Source organism: Mus musculus, chromosome 11 (assembly GCF_000001635.26).
Source record: "Mus musculus strain C57BL/6J chromosome 11, GRCm38.p6 C57BL/6J".
Classification (NCBI taxonomy): Eukaryota; Metazoa; Chordata; class Mammalia; order Rodentia; family Muridae; genus Mus; species Mus musculus.
Window position 1 is genome coordinate 120,945,914 of NC_000077.6, and position 20,009 is coordinate 120,965,922.

General features: G+C 54.2%; 2 protein-coding genes across 9 annotated transcripts in view; one reads left to right on the forward strand and one right to left on the reverse strand.

The window, feature by feature from the left end:
- Positions 1-2,570: 2,570 nt before the first annotated feature.
- Slc16a3 (solute carrier family 16 (monocarboxylic acid transporters), member 3) lies at positions 2,571-13,087 on the forward strand. Of its 5 annotated transcripts, none has more exons than NM_030696.3 (6): positions 2,571-2,666; positions 8,261-8,355; positions 9,313-9,556; positions 9,886-10,029; positions 10,442-11,209; positions 11,942-13,087. In NM_030696.3, exons 3-6 carry the CDS (start codon positions 9,334-9,336, stop codon positions 12,217-12,219), a joined length of 1,413 nt encoding a protein of 470 aa, NP_109621.1. In that variant the 5' UTR covers positions 2,571-2,666; positions 8,261-8,355; positions 9,313-9,333; the 3' UTR covers positions 12,220-13,087. The 5 variants fall into 5 exon arrangements, with proteins under 5 accessions (NP_109621.1, NP_001033742.1, NP_001033743.1 ...); NM_001038653.1 differs by lacking the exon at positions 2,571-2,666 and adding an exon at positions 3,154-3,237; XM_011249321.3 differs by lacking the exon at positions 2,571-2,666 and adding an exon at positions 3,933-4,099 and having other exon boundaries at positions 11,942-12,862.
- The window catches only part of Csnk1d (casein kinase 1, delta), a 33,642-nt gene continuing 25,428 nt past the window's right edge, over positions 11,796-20,009 (reverse strand). The window contains exons 9-10 of one of the 4 annotated variants that reach the window (XM_011248663.3): positions 13,230-13,382; positions 11,796-12,172 (exon numbers count right to left, since the gene is read on the reverse strand). In XM_011248663.3, the coding sequence (XP_011246965.1) occupies positions 13,293-13,382 (90 nt within the window). In that variant the 3' untranslated portion in view covers positions 11,796-12,172; positions 13,230-13,292. Of the gene's footprint in view, positions 12,173-12,264; positions 12,408-13,229; positions 13,383-15,827; positions 17,994-19,034; positions 19,098-20,009 lie in introns of those variants that run through there. The other 3 variants (XM_011248662.2, NM_027874.2, NM_139059.2) reach the window with 3 other exon arrangements.

Here is a 20,009-nt window from a genome sequence, read left to right on the forward strand (position 1 = left end):
AGGTGTGGAGTAAAGATTTCAATAGTGTGTCCTAGATCCCCTGGACAGAGATCACCCAGGCAGCAGGAGTAAGAGACAGGCAGCTGCAGACCTGGGGGGGGTGGGGGGGGTGGAAGCTGTGCTCGGGACGGAATGTTTGTCCCAGTGACTTGGCTTTCTTTACCTGACCCAGCTTGTCTTGGCCCCAGTCCATCATGGGGTAGCAACTGGTGCTGGGTGGTTCATGCAGGCTTGTCCAGGCATAGTGATGATCTGTAATCAGGTTGATCGTGAAGAAACCCCATGGGCCGCCAATGTGGCGTCCATTTGGCTCTACAGAATCTTCCTGACCAGAGAGGAGGTTTGACCTTCCACCCACCTTGGGGTAGCTGACAGGACACCTTCAGATAATTCTCTCCTTATTTCTAAGATCATTTTGGAGACAGAGGAGGAGCCAGGAGGCCATCCGGAAGACTGGATGATTGCTTAAGACTGGTGATAGATCCTTCACATCCCATGGTTCCTAGGGTCAGGAATCTTGGGAAAGTCCACGTCCCCCAGGGTTTGGGCCACTGAGTTGCCTCGGAGCACATTCCAGGGCCTGATGGGACTTGAAACTGTAGACTGGAGTGGAAAGAGGTGAGAAGAGTAGGCTGCCTGGAGGGACGTGGAGTTTAGAGGGTGGGGCCAGATCTGACTGGATCACCAGGCAGTTTCTAGGTAACTGTCACCTCACCAGGGATAGTAGCTACATCTTCCCAAGTACCTTCCCTTTAGAAGGGGACATCCTGGGCTGGTACAGGGCCATAGTGGGTCATCTGGACACTAGATCCAGGTCTGAAGAGAGCTCCCACATCATTGCTACGTGAGCCACAGAGCTGTAGCGGCTGTACTACGGAATTTATTCTTTGCCTCTAGGTACTGAATGCTTCTAACTCAGAAAAAGGACTATTGGGTCCTCTAGGGAAACTAGGTCGCCGAGTCTGCAGAAACATGGTTATTGATGGTGCTGCTCCTAACCTTTGGGAGACAGGAGGAGGCTCTGAGACCCTGGAAGCACTGGCTTGGCTTCTGTTTCCCTGTTGGGAGCGCCGTGTTATTTGGTCTGAAGGCAGGGTAGGGGTGGCCAGTACACCTGGCTATGCCCCAGCATCTGTGGGAAGGGTCTGGGTATTTGTGACATACCCAGTGGCTGAGGCTGAAGTTTGTCAGCTACCTGTCACAGGTCTCCATCCCTAAGGATCGAAGCCCCCCCCCCCCCACAGTGCCACTTGTAGGCTATGGGGTCCTCACATGTGTTGTTTCTGAAGCACCTTTTGAATAATAGTCAGGCCCTAGGCATGGGTGGAGTCTGAATGACTCTTCATGGAGGGCCATTGGAGAGTAAACACGTGATAGAGCATCTGGCCTTACCAGGCTGGGCATCTTCGTAGGTAAGGACTCAGGATGGTGGACTATGGGAGCCACAGCTAAGGCACATGGTGCCCAACCTCTTCACCACTGCTATCATGGTCAAAAGAATGGGCAGCTGTGACCTTCTGGACTCGGAGGTCACCCTTTCCCATTCTGGCTGTGTTAAGATCTTTGTCTAATGTTGAGTTATTATCAAAATTTCCTAGTTTCGGGGGACCTGGGGTCATTTAGGAGCCACATTAGAAGTGAGATGGACTGGGTACCCTAGGGTAAGTGTCTTGGGCCCTGTCCACCAAAGGCCATACTCCGAGATGCCTCCTCATCTCCTCACCCAAACTGCCCGGTCATTGGTCATTTCCATTGTGTGGCATGGGTTTGAATCGGCACCCCTTGCACCCCTCGGAGGACTGGAAAGAACTCTCCCAGCTCAGAATGGCTCTACTCTCTCCCAATCCTGTTCCTTTCCGGGAAGTCAGCATTTGTAGAGCAGCATGCAAAGCTGCTGTCCTGTCCTCATCTCCCACACTGGGCTGGGAGTGTTAGGATTGCTCTTGTGCTCTGTGTATTCAGATGCCCCAAGAGTTCTGTGCCCCAAGATCAGGTTGCAGTCTGGACATGGGCAGCGTATTGACCAATGTGCTGTGGAGAATGCTCCCCAATAACTTCTGATTGGATAGTAAAAGGCTAAAGCCTGTGACTGGGCAGGAAAGAGAGGAAGGTGGAACTTGAGATGAGTAGGGGTATCTCCAGTAGGTACCAGGAAAAGGAAAAAGGCAGGGGAAGGAAGAGGCCTGCCTTGAGGCAGGATGGTCTGGGAGGATGGACCATGAGCACGTGGCCGAGAGAAAATCGCTGAGGACACTCATGGGGCAGAGCAAACACAGCAAGACTCAGTTGGCAAGTAATGTGGCGTCTATAGTTAGGATGTTATAGCAATCTCAGAACCTGCCCGGTTTAAACTTACAGCTTGTTAATAAAAACACCAGGTTTCTTTGCCCCCCCCCCCGCCCCCCAGGGAGCTATACAGGCTAGAGTGGAGCAGAAATCCCCCCATAAAAATCACTTCTATAGGAGTTGAGGGGCGACAGAGCAGGGCTGTGTCAGTGCCTGTATCTGACTTTGTTGCAGGGCCCCGACCACAGGGGAAAACGGAAGTTCAGGGAGGTTGACAGCCTTGCCCAAGATCCCCGGTCAGTCCAAGGTGCCTGAGTCTTCCTAACTAGGGAAGACAGCTGCCACAGCCACACAATAGCCCAGGCTGAGGCACGAGCAAGGTATGGTGGTTTGGATGGGGCGAAAGTCCGAAGTAGGCAGGCGGCAGGAGCCCTGTGTGCATGAGGTGTGGTGGGGGCGTGTGCCACCCGGCAGAAGGCGCAGGCCAGAAGGCCAGGGTCTGGAGGGCAAAAGGTCCCAGTCTCGGAGATAGCGAGGACATTGCCACTCTCTTGCAGGAATCATGGAAGGAGCCCACAGTCTTGGGAGGGGATAAATGGAGGGTAGAATGGGAAGCAGAGGTGGGTAGTCACGGCCCAAGGGCGCGGAAGAGAACAGTGAGAAGGTCTGCGTTGGGTGGGGCCCGGGCCCCGGGCGCCTATAGAGCGAGTGCCAGCCTGGTCTCCCTGTTAAGTGGAGATGGCATTGTCCGCGCCGTCGGGGAACAGCGGCCAGGGCGCCCCCTCCGGCAGCGGCGCGGGGTCCGGGTGGGGAGGGCAGGGGCGGCGCCAGGCAGCGGTGACGTGCGCGGGGGACGTGCCGCGCGACGGATGAGAGCACTTAAAGTCGCCCCCGGCGCGGCGCCGGGCAGCCAAGGCGGACAGAGGCAGATACAGCGGCTGGCGGTAACAGGTAGGCGCGGCGAGATGCTTGGCGCGCGGAGCGAGGCTGGGACCCTCCCCCCGCCTCCAGTCGCCCAAGGTTTGGGGCCTTCGATCATCAGGCGGGGGATCCAGACCTGGAGCTCCCGGCCCCTGACCCTCTCTCCTCCTGGTTCTCCAGCCCCATTCTTTCTTGACTTGGAGAACCTTCTCACCACTGCGGCTCCACCAAAGGGCCATGAACAGCCAGTTGCGCGCTTGCATCCTGCTTCCCTGCCCTCGTAGACGCCTATCTATCCATCCGGTAGCCCTCGGGGGCTGGGCTTCGTCCAGGAGGGCAGCTGCCCTGGGCGACCAAACGTCCAGAGTATAAATAGCTCGGCCCAAGAGGGTTGGAGCGTGGCCGGACGGCCGGGGAACCTGGGCTATATTTGGTGGGAATGCTACAGCCTCCTTGGAACCCCGAATCTCCAGCGGGCGTCAGCAGGCCGCCCAGTGAGAGAGAGGGACACGTGCGCTTCGGAATGGTGCCACGTTGGGGGAGGTATGCCCTCGGGTCTCTTTCATCTCTTTACATCCACCTTTTCTACCATCTTAAACTCATCAACTCTTACCCAGCCACCACTATTAACCCAAACTAGGCACATGAAAGTGGGGTTTTCCTCCGGAGTGGGCTCTGTTTGCTCTATTCTCATCCGATAGGAAAACCAGGCACGGTCTGTTTTCTTACCTGACAAGTGGGTTGACTAGGCGCCTGCCTGGATGCTGGTCCAGTCAACAGACAGGCTCAAGAAACTGTTAACTCTGGACAGCTGATAGTGCTTGGAATCTGGGTGACAAGCAAGGAGAGGGCAGCAGGGCCCAGGCCGACAGGAACCCTTTCAGGACAACAGGTTGGTCTGAGCGTAACGGCAAGGTTCTCCCCATAACACAGGCTCATTAGCTTTCCCAAAGTTCTTCTGTTGGGAGCAGGTTATCCCCGAGGGCTCCCGGCATCATTGTACAGGCCCAAAGTTGGCTGGTGTCCCGTGGGTGCTGGGTCCGTCCGTGTTGAGGAACGAGGACAGTCCTAAAAGTGTGTGGACTCACTCAGGATGAGCAGTGACTAGTGCACAGCTAGGATGCTGTGCAAAGGATGAGTCTACCCCTTAAGGGGCACTGAGGACACTACCGAGATACATGTGGCCCCTTCTTGGCAAGGACTTTGAATAACCAGTGGTTTGGTTCCAAGATGGACTTGGCCACATCACCAGTGACCTTGGGCAGGGCTTGCTCCCCGTAAAAACGATCTCACTGCTTGGATGCCTAAATTTCGAGGGGCAGCGAGGAGAAAGCACAGTAGGCCTTAGAACCATCAAGAAGTAATGTTGAAGGGGCCAGTGCGTGGGACCCCACAGTATGCCGGTGTTCCGGGACTTTAGGACTCTAATCCTCCAGTGAACTGGTCAGAAAGGGGAGGGCTGGGGAGGCCCAGAAGCAGACACCTTTGGGCCCCATGCGGGACTTTCTGGATGGTGATGCTAAGCAATTAGAGACCTCTGGACCAGGCCTTGGTCCAGCTGGCACTGAGCACTGGCTCAGGGGCAGGTTAGGAATGGAGACCGCCCTAGCGGCAAGAGCAGACTTCTGGCCGTTGTTCCCATCAGTGGAATGGGCCATGAGGGGGTAGATGGATAATGAACTAGCCCATCTCAGCATCCCAGAGGTTCAGTCGCGCGCCCTCGCTCGCCTTCGTGAAGGGCAGAATGAACTGGCCCGCCTTGCAAGCTAATCTACGGGTGAGTCTTAGGTCTCTCAGGGCATTTGGCGCCGTGAGCTGCAAGTACGGTAGAAGCAGAGGACCGCCTACTCCAGGCAATACGGCAGCGGCTCCTCCCTTGGCGCGGTCACGTCCCCCACGTCCCGAGTCCGCTTGGGCGGAGCTTCCTTCCCTAACCCGACCCATTGAACCCCGCCCAGGTCGGCTGGACCACTATCTCCAGTCGGTTGCCGCCCTCTGATCCAAGCCCCACCCCCACTCATACTTCGGCCATCTCCAAACCTGTATCTCCTCTATGCCAGACAGTGATGGGAGTTGGAGGGCGCTTATGACTTCCGAGACTCCCTTTAGCTTTAATCTAGATTCTGGCTTTAGGGAGGAGGGCTGCATGAGAATCGAGGGCTCCGTAAGATGCTCTTGTGGAGGAGTGGACCGTGCAATGTTCAGCAGGGCCTTGGTGGAACTTTGCAAAGAAGGGTCTCCCACAGTAAGCCGGAGCAGGTCCCTAGGGCTGCCCCATTTTGTGACAGCCAAGGTTCCTCACAAGAAGGGGGATCTCAGGGCTGAGGTGGTGTGATGGTTGGTTCTGGGCAACTGTCTATTTTGGCAAACAAGGTCAGTATTTCTATCCCACGGATCCCTGCAAAGTTGATGTGAGCTGACAGGACAAAGCGCAGAGGAGCCAGGCACGCACTGCAGGCCTCCAGCTGCCCACGGTGGCCTCTCCAGAAACCACCCCCCTAGGGACTTTTCCATGGTATACCTTTGCACACGGGTGGGCTCAGAGAGGAGAGGCCCATTGCTACATTTTCCTTTTTTTTTTTTTTTTTTGTACAATGGTAGGGGGGGGGAGGAGGGAACTTGGAAGGGGGCCTTTTAGCAACCGTCTGCCCCTGCCACCCTGAGATACTGGGTGCTGGCCTCAACTGCCTTACTTGTTCTTTGGGGATCTGCAGCGCAACACAAGGGCTGTAGTTGCCTTAGTTCCTGCTGCTTACTTTGACCACAAAAGCAGGGCCAAGGCTGGTCCCTCTGGTGACAGGCACTTAATGGGCACCTAGTCTGCTTCCCTTGAACTGTTAGTCCAGGTCTGAAGACCCCAGCTGGTGAAAGGGAGGAAGTCCAGGCCCTCAGATGCAAAGGGCTGTTCCAAAGGACTTCCATGTACCCGTCATAAGACACAGCCCTTGGGAGCACCCCGGAGCCTCTCCTGACCCAGCCCCCATCCCCAGATCAGTTTTCTGTGACCTGGAGGCTGAGTTATTTCTGGGTTGCTTCACAAGCTTCCCTGGGAGGGTAAATGTCACTGAAAGGCCAGATAGCTAGGCTGTGCCCATGTGATATGCTGCTGGAGGTGGGGCCCTGGTGGAGACAGACAGGGAAGCCCTAGGGTTAGAGCACTGGTCTGCATTCTGGCCCATCTGTGTTCTGTTACCCCGTGGACCTCATCCCTGAGGCAGGCTGGGTATCCTAGCCTTTTTACTCTATTGGGATGTGTTCAGGCCTGGGTGGTAAACAGCAGGCCCAATAGCAGGCTCAGACTCCACCCTGGTTAGGAAATTGTCATCTCCCTGGAAGGTCTCCCTCTGCAAGGTCTCTGGTGACAGGCTGGGATGGGCACTGGTGAGGTGCCATTACGGTAGTTAGCGCCTGGGTTGGGTAAGGACAATGTGGGTGTAGGGCCTTCTGTCTTCGTGCCATCACCTCCTGGCACTGAAGGTGGCCCCTCTTGTGTAAGCCTTACATGGCAGCTATGGGACAGAAAAGTCCCAGGACGGGTACTCTTCTGGCCCTGACTGCCCTCCAGGACCCTAGTTCAGTGGGCACCTTATCTATAGCAAGTAGTTATGTCCCCGTTTGTCCCCTAGGACTCTGAGAGCTCCAGTGAAGGCCAACCTTTAAAATAAACAAGCAAAGGTAGATTGACTTCAAAAGCCTGGGATGCCTGTTGGTACCATGACAAGTGCTAGGTATATCTGATAAGAGCCAGAAGCTCGGGACTGGGAGGCGGAGCTCCTCTGTGGGGACCTCAGGTGTCCAGAGTTAGGCTGGTGCTCACGTCTGGTTCTGGGCATGTTCTCCTTTTTGTTTCACATGGAACGTGGATTTTATTTTTTTACATCTTAATTTATTTTGTGACTATGTGGGGGAGGGCGGGGCCCAGGAACGTATGTGCCTGTATGTGTACGCCATTGCTTGTGGAGGTCGGAGGACAGCCTGCAGGGTCCATTCTCTTCTTCCATCATGTAGGTCATGGGGATTGAACCCAGGTTTCAGTCTCAGTTGAAGGTGTCTTTACCCAGTGATCCATCTGGCCCACCCTGGATTTATTTTAAAGAGTGCAACAGAATTAATCCCAGCACTGAGGAGAGTCAGGAGAGTTCAAGGCTATCTAGGGCTACAAAGTGAATACTGTCTACACACATGCACAGGAAGAGAGGCAGAGAGACAGGTAGGCAGACAAAAAAGGCAAACTTCTGTTAAGGCCACAATCTGAACCCCTGCTGAGTTGACCATGCTTCCCTCCCCCACCCCATCCTCTCCATGACCACTCCTTAAATTCTGGGCCTGGGGTGATCTTCATGTTTTCTGTCTTTTGATTTCATCTCTAAATAATATATATTCCTAAAATGTAACTACTCCAGTTTTTAAAGATTCCCTTTTAAATAATCTTTTTTTTTTTTTTTTTTTTTTTTCCGAGACAGGGTTTCTCTGTGTAGCCCTGGCTATCCTGGAAATCCCTCTGTATAGACCAGGCTGGCCTCAAACTCAGAAATCCGCCTGCCTCTGCCTCCCAAGTGCTGGGATTAAAGGCGTGTGCCACCACCGCCCGGCTCCTTTTAAATAATCTTAAGGGCCTTTCAAACTTAGGGCTCATGGATAAGAGGTGTCTGGGGCTCACTTGGGGCTCCCACTGAGCATGTCCTGTTGGTGACTCTCTGGGGTGGGGCTCAGGTTGGGCCGTGGCCAGATGGTCAGATGTGGGGTGCAGCCTTCAAAGGCTGGTGTGCATTCCTAGTAGAGCTGTGTGTTGTTTCTGAGCCCCAGGAATACCTGGACAGAGTCACATTGGGCTTCCTAGGACAGTCTTGTTTAGCACACTGTGACCCAATCACAGGACTGCTCAAGGAGAGAGCCAGCAAAGGGGCAGGGGCAGGGGCAGGGCTGGAGCCCAGAGGTCCATGCTCAGCCCTCCCAGGGTGAGCAGCTGCGGTGGGAAGGTCACCTGGTCAGGAGTTTCCATCCCAGTGCGAGCTGCCCTTCTATACATCATGGCTTGCTTTCTCTCTCCCAGAGTACTGTTTGGCAGCACACCATTTGTGGAGAGAGACGAGTAGGCTGGACTGAATACTCAGGTCCGAGGCCGCCCTCGCTGCAGCTCAGTTCTTGGTGAGACGGGGGATGAGGCTAACCTGGGATTAGGAGAACACTAACTGGGGTGCCATTAGCCAAACAGAAGCTTGGTCCTAGCTTTCGGACTTGCTTTGTCTCTCATCAATAAGGCCCTGAAATTCATGAAAAGGGAAGTTAGAGCTGGGTGGGTGTGGGCTTGGGGTCAGCCCCTGTTCCCGTAGATTGGGATGTGAGCTGCTTGCTGCCATGGCTGGCTGTTCTCCCTTAATCCTAGACCTTACCAGAATTCATCAGGATCTTCAGCTACTCCCCAAAGCTAATGTCATACACTGTTGTTCCAGGCAGAGTTAGAGCTACCAACCTCTCTACCCAGGGGTCCTGGGAAGCAAGCCCCCTCCCCCCCTCAGATACCACACAGCCTGCTTCTTCATGCCCTAGAGACATGTCCTCCCAGTCAGCCAGTGCGATCCGGAGTAGCTCCTCAGGGGCAGGAAAGCAGCACAGGGCAGACCCTATTTAGACTCAGAGGTGGGCAGAGTGCTGGATACCCACCCGAGACATTCTAGGGGAGGATTCAAGAGTGTGCTCTGAAAGGGACAGGAAGTCCAGGTTACTGCCAGGATTGCCCAGCGAGAGTTCAGAAGATGCCAGCTAGGCTGACTTCTTGTGCCTGCTCTTCCCAGGAAGTAACATAGAATCCTGCTTGAGCCCAAAGTCACTGTACTTTATAGCCACCTGTGTGGGGATCAGCAACTGAATGAGGAGGGGTCTAGACAGCTTCCCAAGGTACCAGTTAAACGTAGCCAGGGGTGGGAGCCCTGAGCCAGCAGGAGCAGGCTGCCCCTGGCTGAGCTGCTGTTGGAGCAGCCAGGTGCCAATGCTGGCACTCTCCAGGTGCCCTGCCTGCTTCTGGCCCCACCCTCCTCTGCTGGGCTGTGGCTGAGATGGTCACCCTGGCAACCTGAGTCACTGCTATTTTTTTTTTCCTCTCAGGTGAAAGCAGCCCTCCTGGCTATGGGAGGGGCTGTGGTGGACGAGGGTCCCACCGGCATCAAGGCCCCCGATGGGGGCTGGGGCTGGGCCGTCCTCTTTGGCTGTTTTATCATCACGGGTTTCTCCTACGCCTTCCCCAAGGCGGTCAGCGTCTTTTTCAAGGAGCTTATGCATGAGTTTGGGATTGGCTACAGCGACACGGCTTGGATCTCCTCCATCCTGCTGGCTATGCTCTATGGCACAGGTGAGGTGGGGGGGGGGGCACAGGGAGCATGGGCGAATGGGCGAATGGGTTAAATCTTGGGGGAGGTGATCTTGCCAGAGAGCTATTGGCTCTGTCTCAGGGGGTGGGTTGTGCCGATACTCCCAGTGGTCAGGTTCCACAAGCAGTTTCTTCAAAGGTGCTTGATGCCTGCTGCCCTGCTTGGGCATCGTGAGGAGCTGAGCCATGCCTAGGGTCCATGAGTCACCTGCACTAAGGACCTGACACCCCAGTGCTCAGCACCCCTGTTAGGCTGAGGGCAGAGCTAAGCTGGAGGCCTGGACCTGCCCTCAGCTACCTTCCCCACACAGGACCGCTCTGCAGTGTGTGTGTGAACCGCTTTGGCTGCCGGCCTGTCATGCTTGTGGGTGGCCTCTTTGCGTCCCTGGGAATGGTGGCTGCGTCCTTCTGCAGAAGCATTATCCAGATCTACCTCACCACGGGGGTCATCACTGGTGAGTCCGGTGGGACCTGAAGACCTCAGGGTGTCAGGAAAGATGAGTGGGCCATGGCACTTGTGCTCATCTGTTCCAAGCTTTGGGGGAAAGTTGAAGACTCTTGGGCCCCTGGGCTATGTGTAGCCTTCCCTCCCATCCACAATAGTCCCCGAGAGCAGTAGGTACAGCCCTGCTGGGGTCGAGTGGCTGGTGTCTGAGGGCTTGGACGTCGAGACCCATTTAGAAGCTTGTCATCATCTGGAGCCCAAGTCCAGGGGATCTGGGGAGTGGACAAAGGTCTGGGGAAACACAGGGATCTAAGCTGCCTTGCTTGGGAATCTGAGTCATGCCTTCCCTGCAGGCTTGGATCTCAGAGTCTCACGATGCCTTCTTTGGAGGTCTGGGGATCTTATACTGTCCTCTCTTACAGGCTTGGGTCTGGCTCTCAACTTCCAGCCTTCCCTCATCATGCTCAATCGATACTTCAACAAGCGTCGCCCTATTGCCAATGGGTTGGCAGCGGCAGGCAGCCCAGTGTTCCTTTGTGCACTGTCTCCACTGGGGCAGCTGCTGCAGGATCACTATGGTTGGCGGGGTGGCTTCCTCATCCTGGGGGGCCTACTGCTCAACTGCTGTGTGTGTGCTGCGCTCATGAGGCCGCTGGTGGCACCGCAGGTAGGCGGAGGGACTGAGCCCCGCGGACCCCAGCGGCCACCTCAACGCCTGCTAGACCTGAGTGTCTTCCGAGACCGCGGCTTCCTCATCTATGCCGTGGCCGCCTCAATCATGGTGCTGGGACTCTTTGTGCCTCCGGTCTTTGTGGTGAGCTATGCTAAGGATATGGGTGTACCCGACACAAAGGCCGCCTTCCTTCTCACCATCCTGGGCTTCATCGACATCTTTGCCAGGCCCACGGCTGGTTTCATAACAGGCCTCAAGAAGGTGCGGCCCTACTCTGTCTACCTCTTCAGCTTTGCCATGTTCTTCAATGGCTTCACTGACCTGACAGGCTCCACAGCCACTGACTACGGTGGCCTGGTGGTCTTTTGCATCTTCTTTGGCATCTCATATGGCATGGTGGGCGCACTACAGTTTGAGGTGCTCATGGCTATCGTGGGCACTCAGAAGTTCTCCAGTGCCATTGGTCTCGTGCTGCTGCTGGAGGCCGTGGCTGTGCTCATCGGACCCCCGTCAGGAGGTGAGTGCTGCTGGCAGGGGAGACCTGGACAGGGCAAGGCCTGGCCTCCCTAGGAGGGGCTGCTCCCCCCCTTCCTCTTGTACCCATACCCGGCGTTAGGAGACTGGGGCCAGCAGGTGTCAACAGCTAAGTGCTGGCTCTGAGCCAGGACAGGCATAAGCTTGACACCTTTACACACGGGGCCTGGCGGCAGGCTTTGAAGTCTGCACACTACATGGGCAGCTTTCAGTGTCTGCTACTGCAGTCCTTTGACTTTTTAAAGACCAGCTGAAAAAAAAAAACCAAACCACTCCTTTCAAGTTTAGGCTGGAGAGGGCAGCCTAGCCATCTTGGACTTGGAACTCTATAGCCCTATCTGCTCTCCTTATACCCTCTGGTTCCTTCTTTCTCCCAGGATGGTCTTGGGGTCCTCAGTTACTAGATACAAAGGGCCTTGGCTAAGCCTTGTCTCTTTCTAGGGGTCCCATCTGTGACTGGGAAGAGGGGGTGTGTACAAACCCTCAAGGCCACTTCTATCTATCCTTTTTGATTCAGTCTTTGCTCCCATGGAGAGGAGAAAGAAGAAGAGGAGACTAGAGAGGGCTGGGTGGGTGCCACTAGGGATGAAGTTCAAGACAGACAGGGTGACTGCATGTCTGAGGCACTTCCTCAATGCCAGGAGATGGAGCCCTGGCCCAGGGTGGAGGCGGGGCACTCCCTGGAGCTTCTAGTGACCCTGGGTCTTCTTTGCAGGCAAGCTGCTGGATGCAACCAAAGTTTACAAGTATGTGTTCATCCTGGCGGGGGCCGAGGTGCTCACCTCCTCCCTTGTGCTGCTGCTGGGCAACTTCTTCTGCATCGGGAAGAGGAAGAGGCCCGAGGTGACAGAGCCTGAGGAGGTGGCCTCAGAGGAGAAGCTCCACAAGCCCCCTGTGGACGTGGGAGTGGACTCGAGGGAGGTGGAGCACTTCCTGAAGGCAGAGCCTGAGAAAAATGGGGAGGTGGTTCATACCCCGGAAACCAGCGTGTGAGCAGCCTGGCCGGGCGGGCAGGGAGCAGGGAAGAGGTCCAGAGACTGGCAACGCTCATATTTATTTCACAAACAGGACCAGCTGAGGGCGGGCGGGGCCATCGGCTCAGCTCTTGGCTGCCTGGTCAGCCGGTCAGTGTTTTGCGGGGAGAGGTGGCGGGGTGGGAACCGCGTCATTCCAAAGTGGATCTGCGGTGAAGCCAAGGAAGCCCCATAGTTATCAGCCACCTAAACCAGGGACCCAGCCTGCTGAGCCCAAGCAGCCTGTGGCTCCCCCGCCCCCTCCCCACCCTCCATCCCCACTGTGGCCAAGGACCTAGAAACCCACACTTAGGAGACAACACGACTTTAATCAGAGGGCAGGGCTGGGACAGGCTGGCAGGTGGACACTGCCTGCAGGGTCTTCCCTGATCCCACCATCCTACCTACGCCCCCCCTCCCCTCAGCCCTAGTCTCCTCCATTGACAGTCATCCATCTCTGCCTAAGGGACAAAGAAATCCTTCTACCTGAGAAGGCAGAAATAGACCTGCCCGTGGGAGGAGCATCAAGGGGCCTGTCTCTAGGAGCTGTGTGGTTCTGGGCAGTGGTCTGTTCACCCTGAGTCCCACCCTTTGTTAAATAACAAACTGCTGATTCTTAAAAAGTGGTTCTGGCCCTCATTAGCTCTTCCAGGTCTGCCTGCTGTAACATTCTCTGCTGCCCCTAGGGTTTGTTCAATAGCCACAGCATTCATACAGCAGGAAGAAAGGGGGAGAGGGGAATAGCAAGGGAGGGAGCCCCATGCTAGAGAGGGGTGCCTGGGTGGCATTTGGAGGCCATGGGGAACCCCCAAGGGCGAGCTGAAGTATAGCATAAGCTGTTCACTGTGTGTGGGCTTCCAACCTAAGTTTCCTGCCTTCTGTTTATTCGACCCTCTGGAGGGCTGGTAAATTTCTCTATGTGGTCAGCACCTGCTGACCTCTGTCCAGCCCATGCTCAGCTCGGGCTCGCCCTGGGCACCTCACACCCACCTGCCCTGTGGCCGGTGGCGGCCTGTGTGGCTGGAAGCCCGGTCAGAGGCCGCTGGGGCCGCCTCAGTAGGTGGTACGTCGTGGGCGCTGGGGTCGGCAGCGGGCACCTTGGCGGGCCGCGTGCAGCCGGAGAGACGCCATGTCCCTGCTCCTCTGCAAGGAAAAGGAGGCGAGTGCTCATATCTGGGCCCAGCCTCCCATGCCCCATGTTGGGTCTGGCCCTGCTCACTCTGGGATGCCTCTCCCATCTGGTCTGTTCTCTGTACTAGGAGGTCAGTTGGTGGGCACTGCTTATAGCAGCAGCAGTCACATGCATCCTGGGAGTCTAATTTGCCAATCTCACCAGACTAGTGGCAATGGCAAGGCTTCAAGATAGGCCGAGCCCCAGAGGCAAAGTGGTGATAAGTGGGTAGCATTCTTGTGCAGAGGCACTGGGCCTCTCCACATCACTGCTCTGCGTGTCCCCCCCCACCCCCCAGGCTTCAGGCTTCCTAGTTCTAGACCTGGCTGTGGAGAGTGGATCTTGGAGGGGAAGGCTCCTAGAGCTATCTGTACTGCTCAGGCTCAGCCTGGATGAGAGCAGTAGGCTGTGCTGCACGCCCCCCTCCCCCCTGCTTGTGTCACCCCATGCTTGCACCCAGAGCATGTGGTGAGAACATGAAGCATTCAGGAAATGGCAAAAATGGGTCAGGTTTCCTGCACATGGGCAATCACAGATAAGATGATCAGGATCACTTTCTAGTAAAATTCTTCATAGGGGAGAGACTGAGTGGGCTGGAGCTTTTATAAGGGAGATGCTGGGTGGCCCCGAGGTTCCCTAGCTCTCTGGGCCCTATAATGAACAGCTAGTTCCATCCAGTTCCATTCCTAGGCTGGGATATTTTCTAATTGGAGGAAAGGAAATTTCCTGTCCTCAAAGTATGGTTGCTGGGGTTCCTAGGGTGGCAACCAACCCAAGCAGATGATGCCAGAAGCCAGGAAGACTTAAGGCCTGTGACTGCTCCTATAGCAGCTGAGGACATAAAGAACATACTAGGAACTCTATAGGGGCTGAACTGACTAAGGGAAGGCTATATTTAGGATCCTGTGAAGACCCAAGCCTGAGTGAGAATGGAGAGGCCTGTCCATCTAGACCTGCTTATAACTGGGCCTGCAAAGGTCCAGGGGAAGAGATTAAGATAACCCATAATCCCCAAACCAGTTTGAGGCAAATGAGCTAGTTTACAGGCTACTGCTGACCCACCTGTTGGTCTCTTCCCCAATCCCCATACCCTATCCTTGGCAGAGAACACATGGAGGTGAAGATGTGGCTGACTCAGCAGCCTAGTGGACACAGATCCTATACCATTTGAAGAGTCAGGGTGGGGCTCCTGGAAGAATGCTGCTCAGATGCACGGGGGACTGATGGTAGGACCAGTCTTCAGTGTAGACAATGGCCTCTTGGATGTGCAGTCCACCCAGTTCTAGCTCCAAGACTGGTCCTTCCACCTCTAGCCTAAGTACCTTTACAGGAGGGGAAGTATAGGGTCCCCTGTACTTTGCCTGGCTTTAAACAGCAGGGAGCACTAGGCTGGGGAAGGAGCCCATGTAGACAGAGCCTGTACCCATATTTCATCTCCTGGCTCAGTGTTTCTCAACCTTGCTAGTTCTTACAGTTCTCATGTTATGGAGACTCCCAACCATAAAATTATTCTGTCGCTACTAAAAAACCAATTTTGCTCTTATGAATCATGATGTAAATATTTTTGGAGATTTGTTCAAGTGGCTATGACATTACCCACAGGTTAAGAAACACTGTCTTAGCTAATGAGGGGACGGAGTGGGAAAACAGATTCCCTTCTGGAATTCAGCTAGAAGCCAACTTGGAATGTTTAAGGTATAGGGGTAGAAAAGGCTGAAGAGTAACTTGTAAGAGACAAGAGCAAGGTAAGTGGCGGGGTTAAGAGCAGCAGGAGAGTGGGGATTACTCTACCATGTTCAACTGGTCAAGCTCATCAGGCTGTGGGACACATTAGGAATTCCCAAGAAGACAGATTTCCAAACAGGAACAGACCTAGTTCTAGCAGCCTGACAAGATTTTCCATGCCTCCCAGTCTGGTGCTGCTGTGGAAGTCAGGTCTACACAGATGCCAGTAGATCTGTGGATGTAGAATCCTTCATGGATTCTAGTGCATGCCAGGAGCTAAGGCAGTTGGACATACCCACTTCAGAGCTTCCCTTCCAGGCAAGGTGAAAATCTAAGGCACTAACACAGAGGCCTGCCTAGGTTATGTACTTAGGAGGGCTCACAGAACTGTCACAACATCACTAAGGGAACTCACATCTACTCATGACACCAGAGTCCAAGCAGAAATCATCTTTCTGGCACCTACTCCACTAGCTTCCCAATACCCACAAATGGACAAGCAGGAATGTCATCCTGAAAAAGTTGACTCTGTTGGGTTTGTAAAACCAACACACAGAAGGCTGATGCAAAAGGATTGCTCAGTTCTAGGCCAGCCTAAGCTATAGAAACTATCAACCTCAGAACCCCAACCCACACCAAGTTAGCTTTCATGTAGCTTACACATGCTGCTGAAAGAAAGACCACACAAAGGGGAGGGAAGAAAGGTAGAAGTCATTATGAATTTATTATTTACACAATTGTTAAAGTACACAAATACAGTGGTAGTACAAACGCACAGCTCAGAGACTGGTCACCAAGACACAGGTTGATACACACATTCTAACTACGCTTCCTGCGAGTGACGATGGGATTACATATCGGGCAAGAACCGTCAGAACACACCCTGGAGGACTTCCAATGGTCCTAGTCTCGGCACAACCCAGCAGGGCCAGGCTGAACCTGGATTAGTCTCAAGGCCACCCCATACCCCTCCAGAACCACAGGTATCAACAAGAACACTTGCCGGGCAGGCCTGCCACTGGAGAGGGGAGGACCAACTCTGATAAAGGATTTGCAACAAAAATCTCAAACTCGCCCGACCCTCCCAACCTCCCTCTGCACTCCTAGACACACAGTCCCACGGAGTCAAGTCTCTGCACCCTAAAATGCTTGCAGAGTAACCAGTTCAGGATTCAGAAATCAGCACCCACAGGCTCAGATGGCTGGCAGGCACAATTAACAGCCACATTCTGAGGTGCTATATCACACATCAGCAGTGTGTCCCTCCCAACCCCGGGCCAGTGCTCAGAGCCAGGGAACTCTGGGAAGAAGGGAGAAGCCATGGTGGCACCATTAGAGCCAAACCTCCAAGGGAGCGAGGTAACCAGCATAACTCTCCATAGGCTGACAGGGAAAATCAGAGATGGACCCACACACATGTACTGCACCCACTTCTCAGATGGGGAGCTCAGGTCCTGCCGTCTCTTCATATCCGGTGCACATGGTGGGGAAGAGCATGGTGGCATCCTAACCGCCAGCGGCAGAGCAGCCCAGCCCGCAGTGTGTCCAGCTGAAGACCACGCAGTGTGTGGCACCACACCTTTCTGGAGGTCACGCAGCATGTGGAGGTGAAGGTTTGTTTTAGAGTCAGATAGGCAGTTACCTGCTTCTTGGCACTTCAGGGTTGATTCCCTTTGGCCACTGGTCCCTCTGGGCAAACCATGGTGTGTTTCTAGGACAGCCAGCTCCCTGGCTCTGAGCAGAGAGCCCATGACAAACCCAAATGGCATCTGCATGAGACTATTCAGTCTATTCTGCAACTTCCCAAGTTCAAAGGCATAGAGGAAACCAATCCTACCAACAGCAATCCTCTCCCTAGAAACCACAAACACAAGCTCAGCTTTGAATCTTGGAGCTCTCCAGCAGCCTAGAGGGGCCCCCCGTCCCAGCATGTGGGTTCTTCAGCTCTGACTTCCTTCTGCCTCCTTTGGGAGGACTGCCAGGCCGTGGTGCTTTGCTGAGGCTGTAACTGTGAGCCCTCACGCCATGGCAGTTGTACCTGCTCTGATGACTGCAGGCTATCAGTTTACAGTGGGAAAGAGTAAGCAAGATGCCCAAATTAGGCTGATGGGAGCCACAAGACACACACGCACACGCGCACACGCACACACATACACAACTGATGAGAAGTTCCTTTCCAAAGTGAACAGCACAACATGAGAAAACAAAACAGAACACCACACACATCCTCAACACTCACATGTGCCCCTCTCTTGCCTGCCTCCATTTTACATAGAAGCTCCAAGCCAGCGTGTCTTAGGATTCTTTAAGGTCAACATCCTTCTTTGTTTAAGACCGCAAAAACAGACAAGAAAGAAACAATAAAAAGACAGATTTCTTTACACAGATTTAAGCCAGTAATTTTTAGCAAAATGATACAAAACTGTCTTAACCAAGTAGAAGACTGGTAGCTGCGGTGGGATCATCAGGGAGCGCAGGTCCGCCACCACTGGTGGGAGCTGAGAGGCTCTTCACAGGGAGTCGGGTTCTCTCTGCAATGGTCTCCCAGCCTCTGCTCTTCGTCCCAGCCCCATGATAACTGAGCTCACACGGGGCCACGGTGGCAGCCCCTGGCGATGGCAGCTCTTGGAGCCTGTCCATTTAGTTTGTGTTTTGATTCCCCATGTGCATCGCTGGGTGAGTGGCCTGGAGAGCTCCCGGCGTTAACATTTCAGGTTTAGACCGGGGGGCGTGTCACTAGTAAAGCCATTGGTAACAGAGTAGATCAGCCATGCATTGTCTGCCCTTCACAGCAAAAAGGAGAGTTCTCATCGGTGCACGACAGACTGAAGACCACTGGAAGCCACCCGACCGGGAATCTGTCGGAGCCAAAGCACAGTACAAGGTCAGCATAAGGCCAGAGGAATAGGCCAGCCAGGCATTTGGGTGCACATAACACAATAGAGCCTGGGAGGGAAGGGACACACTGCCACCTGGCTTCAATCTAAACACCTTCACCCCTGGCTGCACAGAAAGGCCTCTAGCCAGGACAGGAAGATGGGGAAGAAAGGGCATGCAAGCAAAGAAACTGCAGAGCTGTGCTCCTGTAGATCCGAGTGGAGCAGCGACACTTGCTCCCAGCCTCCCTTCCTAGAGAGAACAGGCACACCCCTTAGGGAAGACGGAAAAATTCTTATGGACACTTCCAAGAGTGCACATATGTGTTAAACAAAGCAGATCTCCCAGCAGCACAACCCCCACCAAAGCTCAAGCCCCTGATGGAAGGAAGGAACCACCAAATACCATGTGGCCAACAAGAAAGGAGCTCAGCGTGGACACCCAGCCATGCACTGACGGCAGGGTAGCAGGCGGCTGTGGCTGGATTAATACAGACAACAGCTGCATGGACAAGATGACTGGGCAGGTACCAAGTTTGGAAAGAAACACAAAATGAGGACAAAGATAAATGAAAGAGGAAGAGGGATGACTAAAAAAGCCAGGATGAGCACAGACCACTGGGAGTCTGCATGTAGCAAGAGCTCAAGAAAGCCCAACACCAAGCATGGACCACTCAGCTGAGTACAACAGACACATGTGCTTGGCCCAGAGCCAGGACTGGGGGCAGTTCCAGCATACTGAATACAATTACAGGAGGTCAGAGGACAAAGGCACAGCAGGATGGTTCTCTAAGGTCACTCAGTCCAGAGATTCTAAGGATGCCACTGATTCCCCCAGACTGGGTAGCTCACCATAACTACTCCAAACCCACACAAAGAAAAACAAGCAGAAGAAGCCTCACTCTATCTCCAGCATTTGGCATGCAAGCCCAGCCCACCAGCGAGCCCAGATGATGGGTGGGGAGTTGTTCCCACCTTGCCTGGCACCTGCTACTTGCAGAGCCCCACCACGAGCACACTCACCCAGTGCTGCCTTCCGATGGAGACGAGCAGCTACTTGCCGTGGTGTTCGAAAGGAATGCTATTCTGAGGTGGGGGAAAAGACAGCTGTTGGTAAGTGTCCTGCTGGCCACACCAGCACATGAGGTCCTGGTCCCCTGGCTGCTTGTACTGAGCCTGAGTCCTGATGTGTCCCTTGCCTTGACCAGGTCAAGACACAGACAGACACTCTGGGGACTCCAGCTCACGGCAAGTCTCTCCACACAGTGCACAGCTCATCTGCCTCTCATGACCCTTGATAAAAGTGACATTGCTGTTTCCTAACTTCATGCTTTAGAAAAGCTGAAATCCAGTGGACGGCGAGGCTGAAGAAGCTCTACAGATCGGTTTGACAGCACTATGCAGCAGTGTAAGGGAGAGCACCTCCCAGGATACACCCATGGACATACTCCCTCCTAACAGATTACCAGGTGGATCTTAGGACCTTACTTTGGGGCAGGTGTGGACTAAGTAAGGTATCAAAAGCAGTAACTGGCACATTTTGAGCTGTGCTAAGACAGGAAACCTTTCTTTTTAGTGAAAGAAAAACAAACAATAGAGAGCCACTGATCAGATGCCCTGCAAAGCCTATGCTCTTTTGGTTAATGAGAGCAAACTCACAGATATCAGGAGAAATGGTCTCCCCAGAAGACTCGCCTAATGCCTCGCTCTTCAGGGAAGAGAAGATGCTGAAGCAGCAGCCTGAGTGAGGGTGGGGTTCTACAGGGAAGAAGAGGTGACTCCAGTGACCTGTACCACGCCTCTTGCTCCTCCTCCTCCCCATCAGAGGTGGACAAGGGCAGATGCTTCTCAAGGCTGACTTTAACTGAGTGTGTATGGACTTGTGGGTGTCATATTACACCTCACAGGATGCACCACCTATTAGAAAACCAGCAGCCATAGGTAAAGGAGGCCAAGTGAAAGGAATGTGCTGCTGTAACAAGAGCTAATAATATGCAT

Bases quoted from the DNA above. Each gene is read 5' to 3' on its own strand.
- Slc16a3 (NM_030696.3), top strand. From the start codon at position 9,334: ATGGGAGGGGCTGTGGTGGACGAGGGTCCCACCGGCATCAAGGCCCCC. The intron at 10,030-10,441 runs GTGAGTCCGGTG...CCTCTCTTACAG, and splicing joins CACCACGGGGGTCATCACTG to GCTTGGGTCTGGCTCTCAAC. The intron at 11,210-11,941 runs GTGAGTGCTGCT...TCTTCTTTGCAG, and splicing joins CATCGGACCCCCGTCAGGAG to GCAAGCTGCTGGATGCAACC.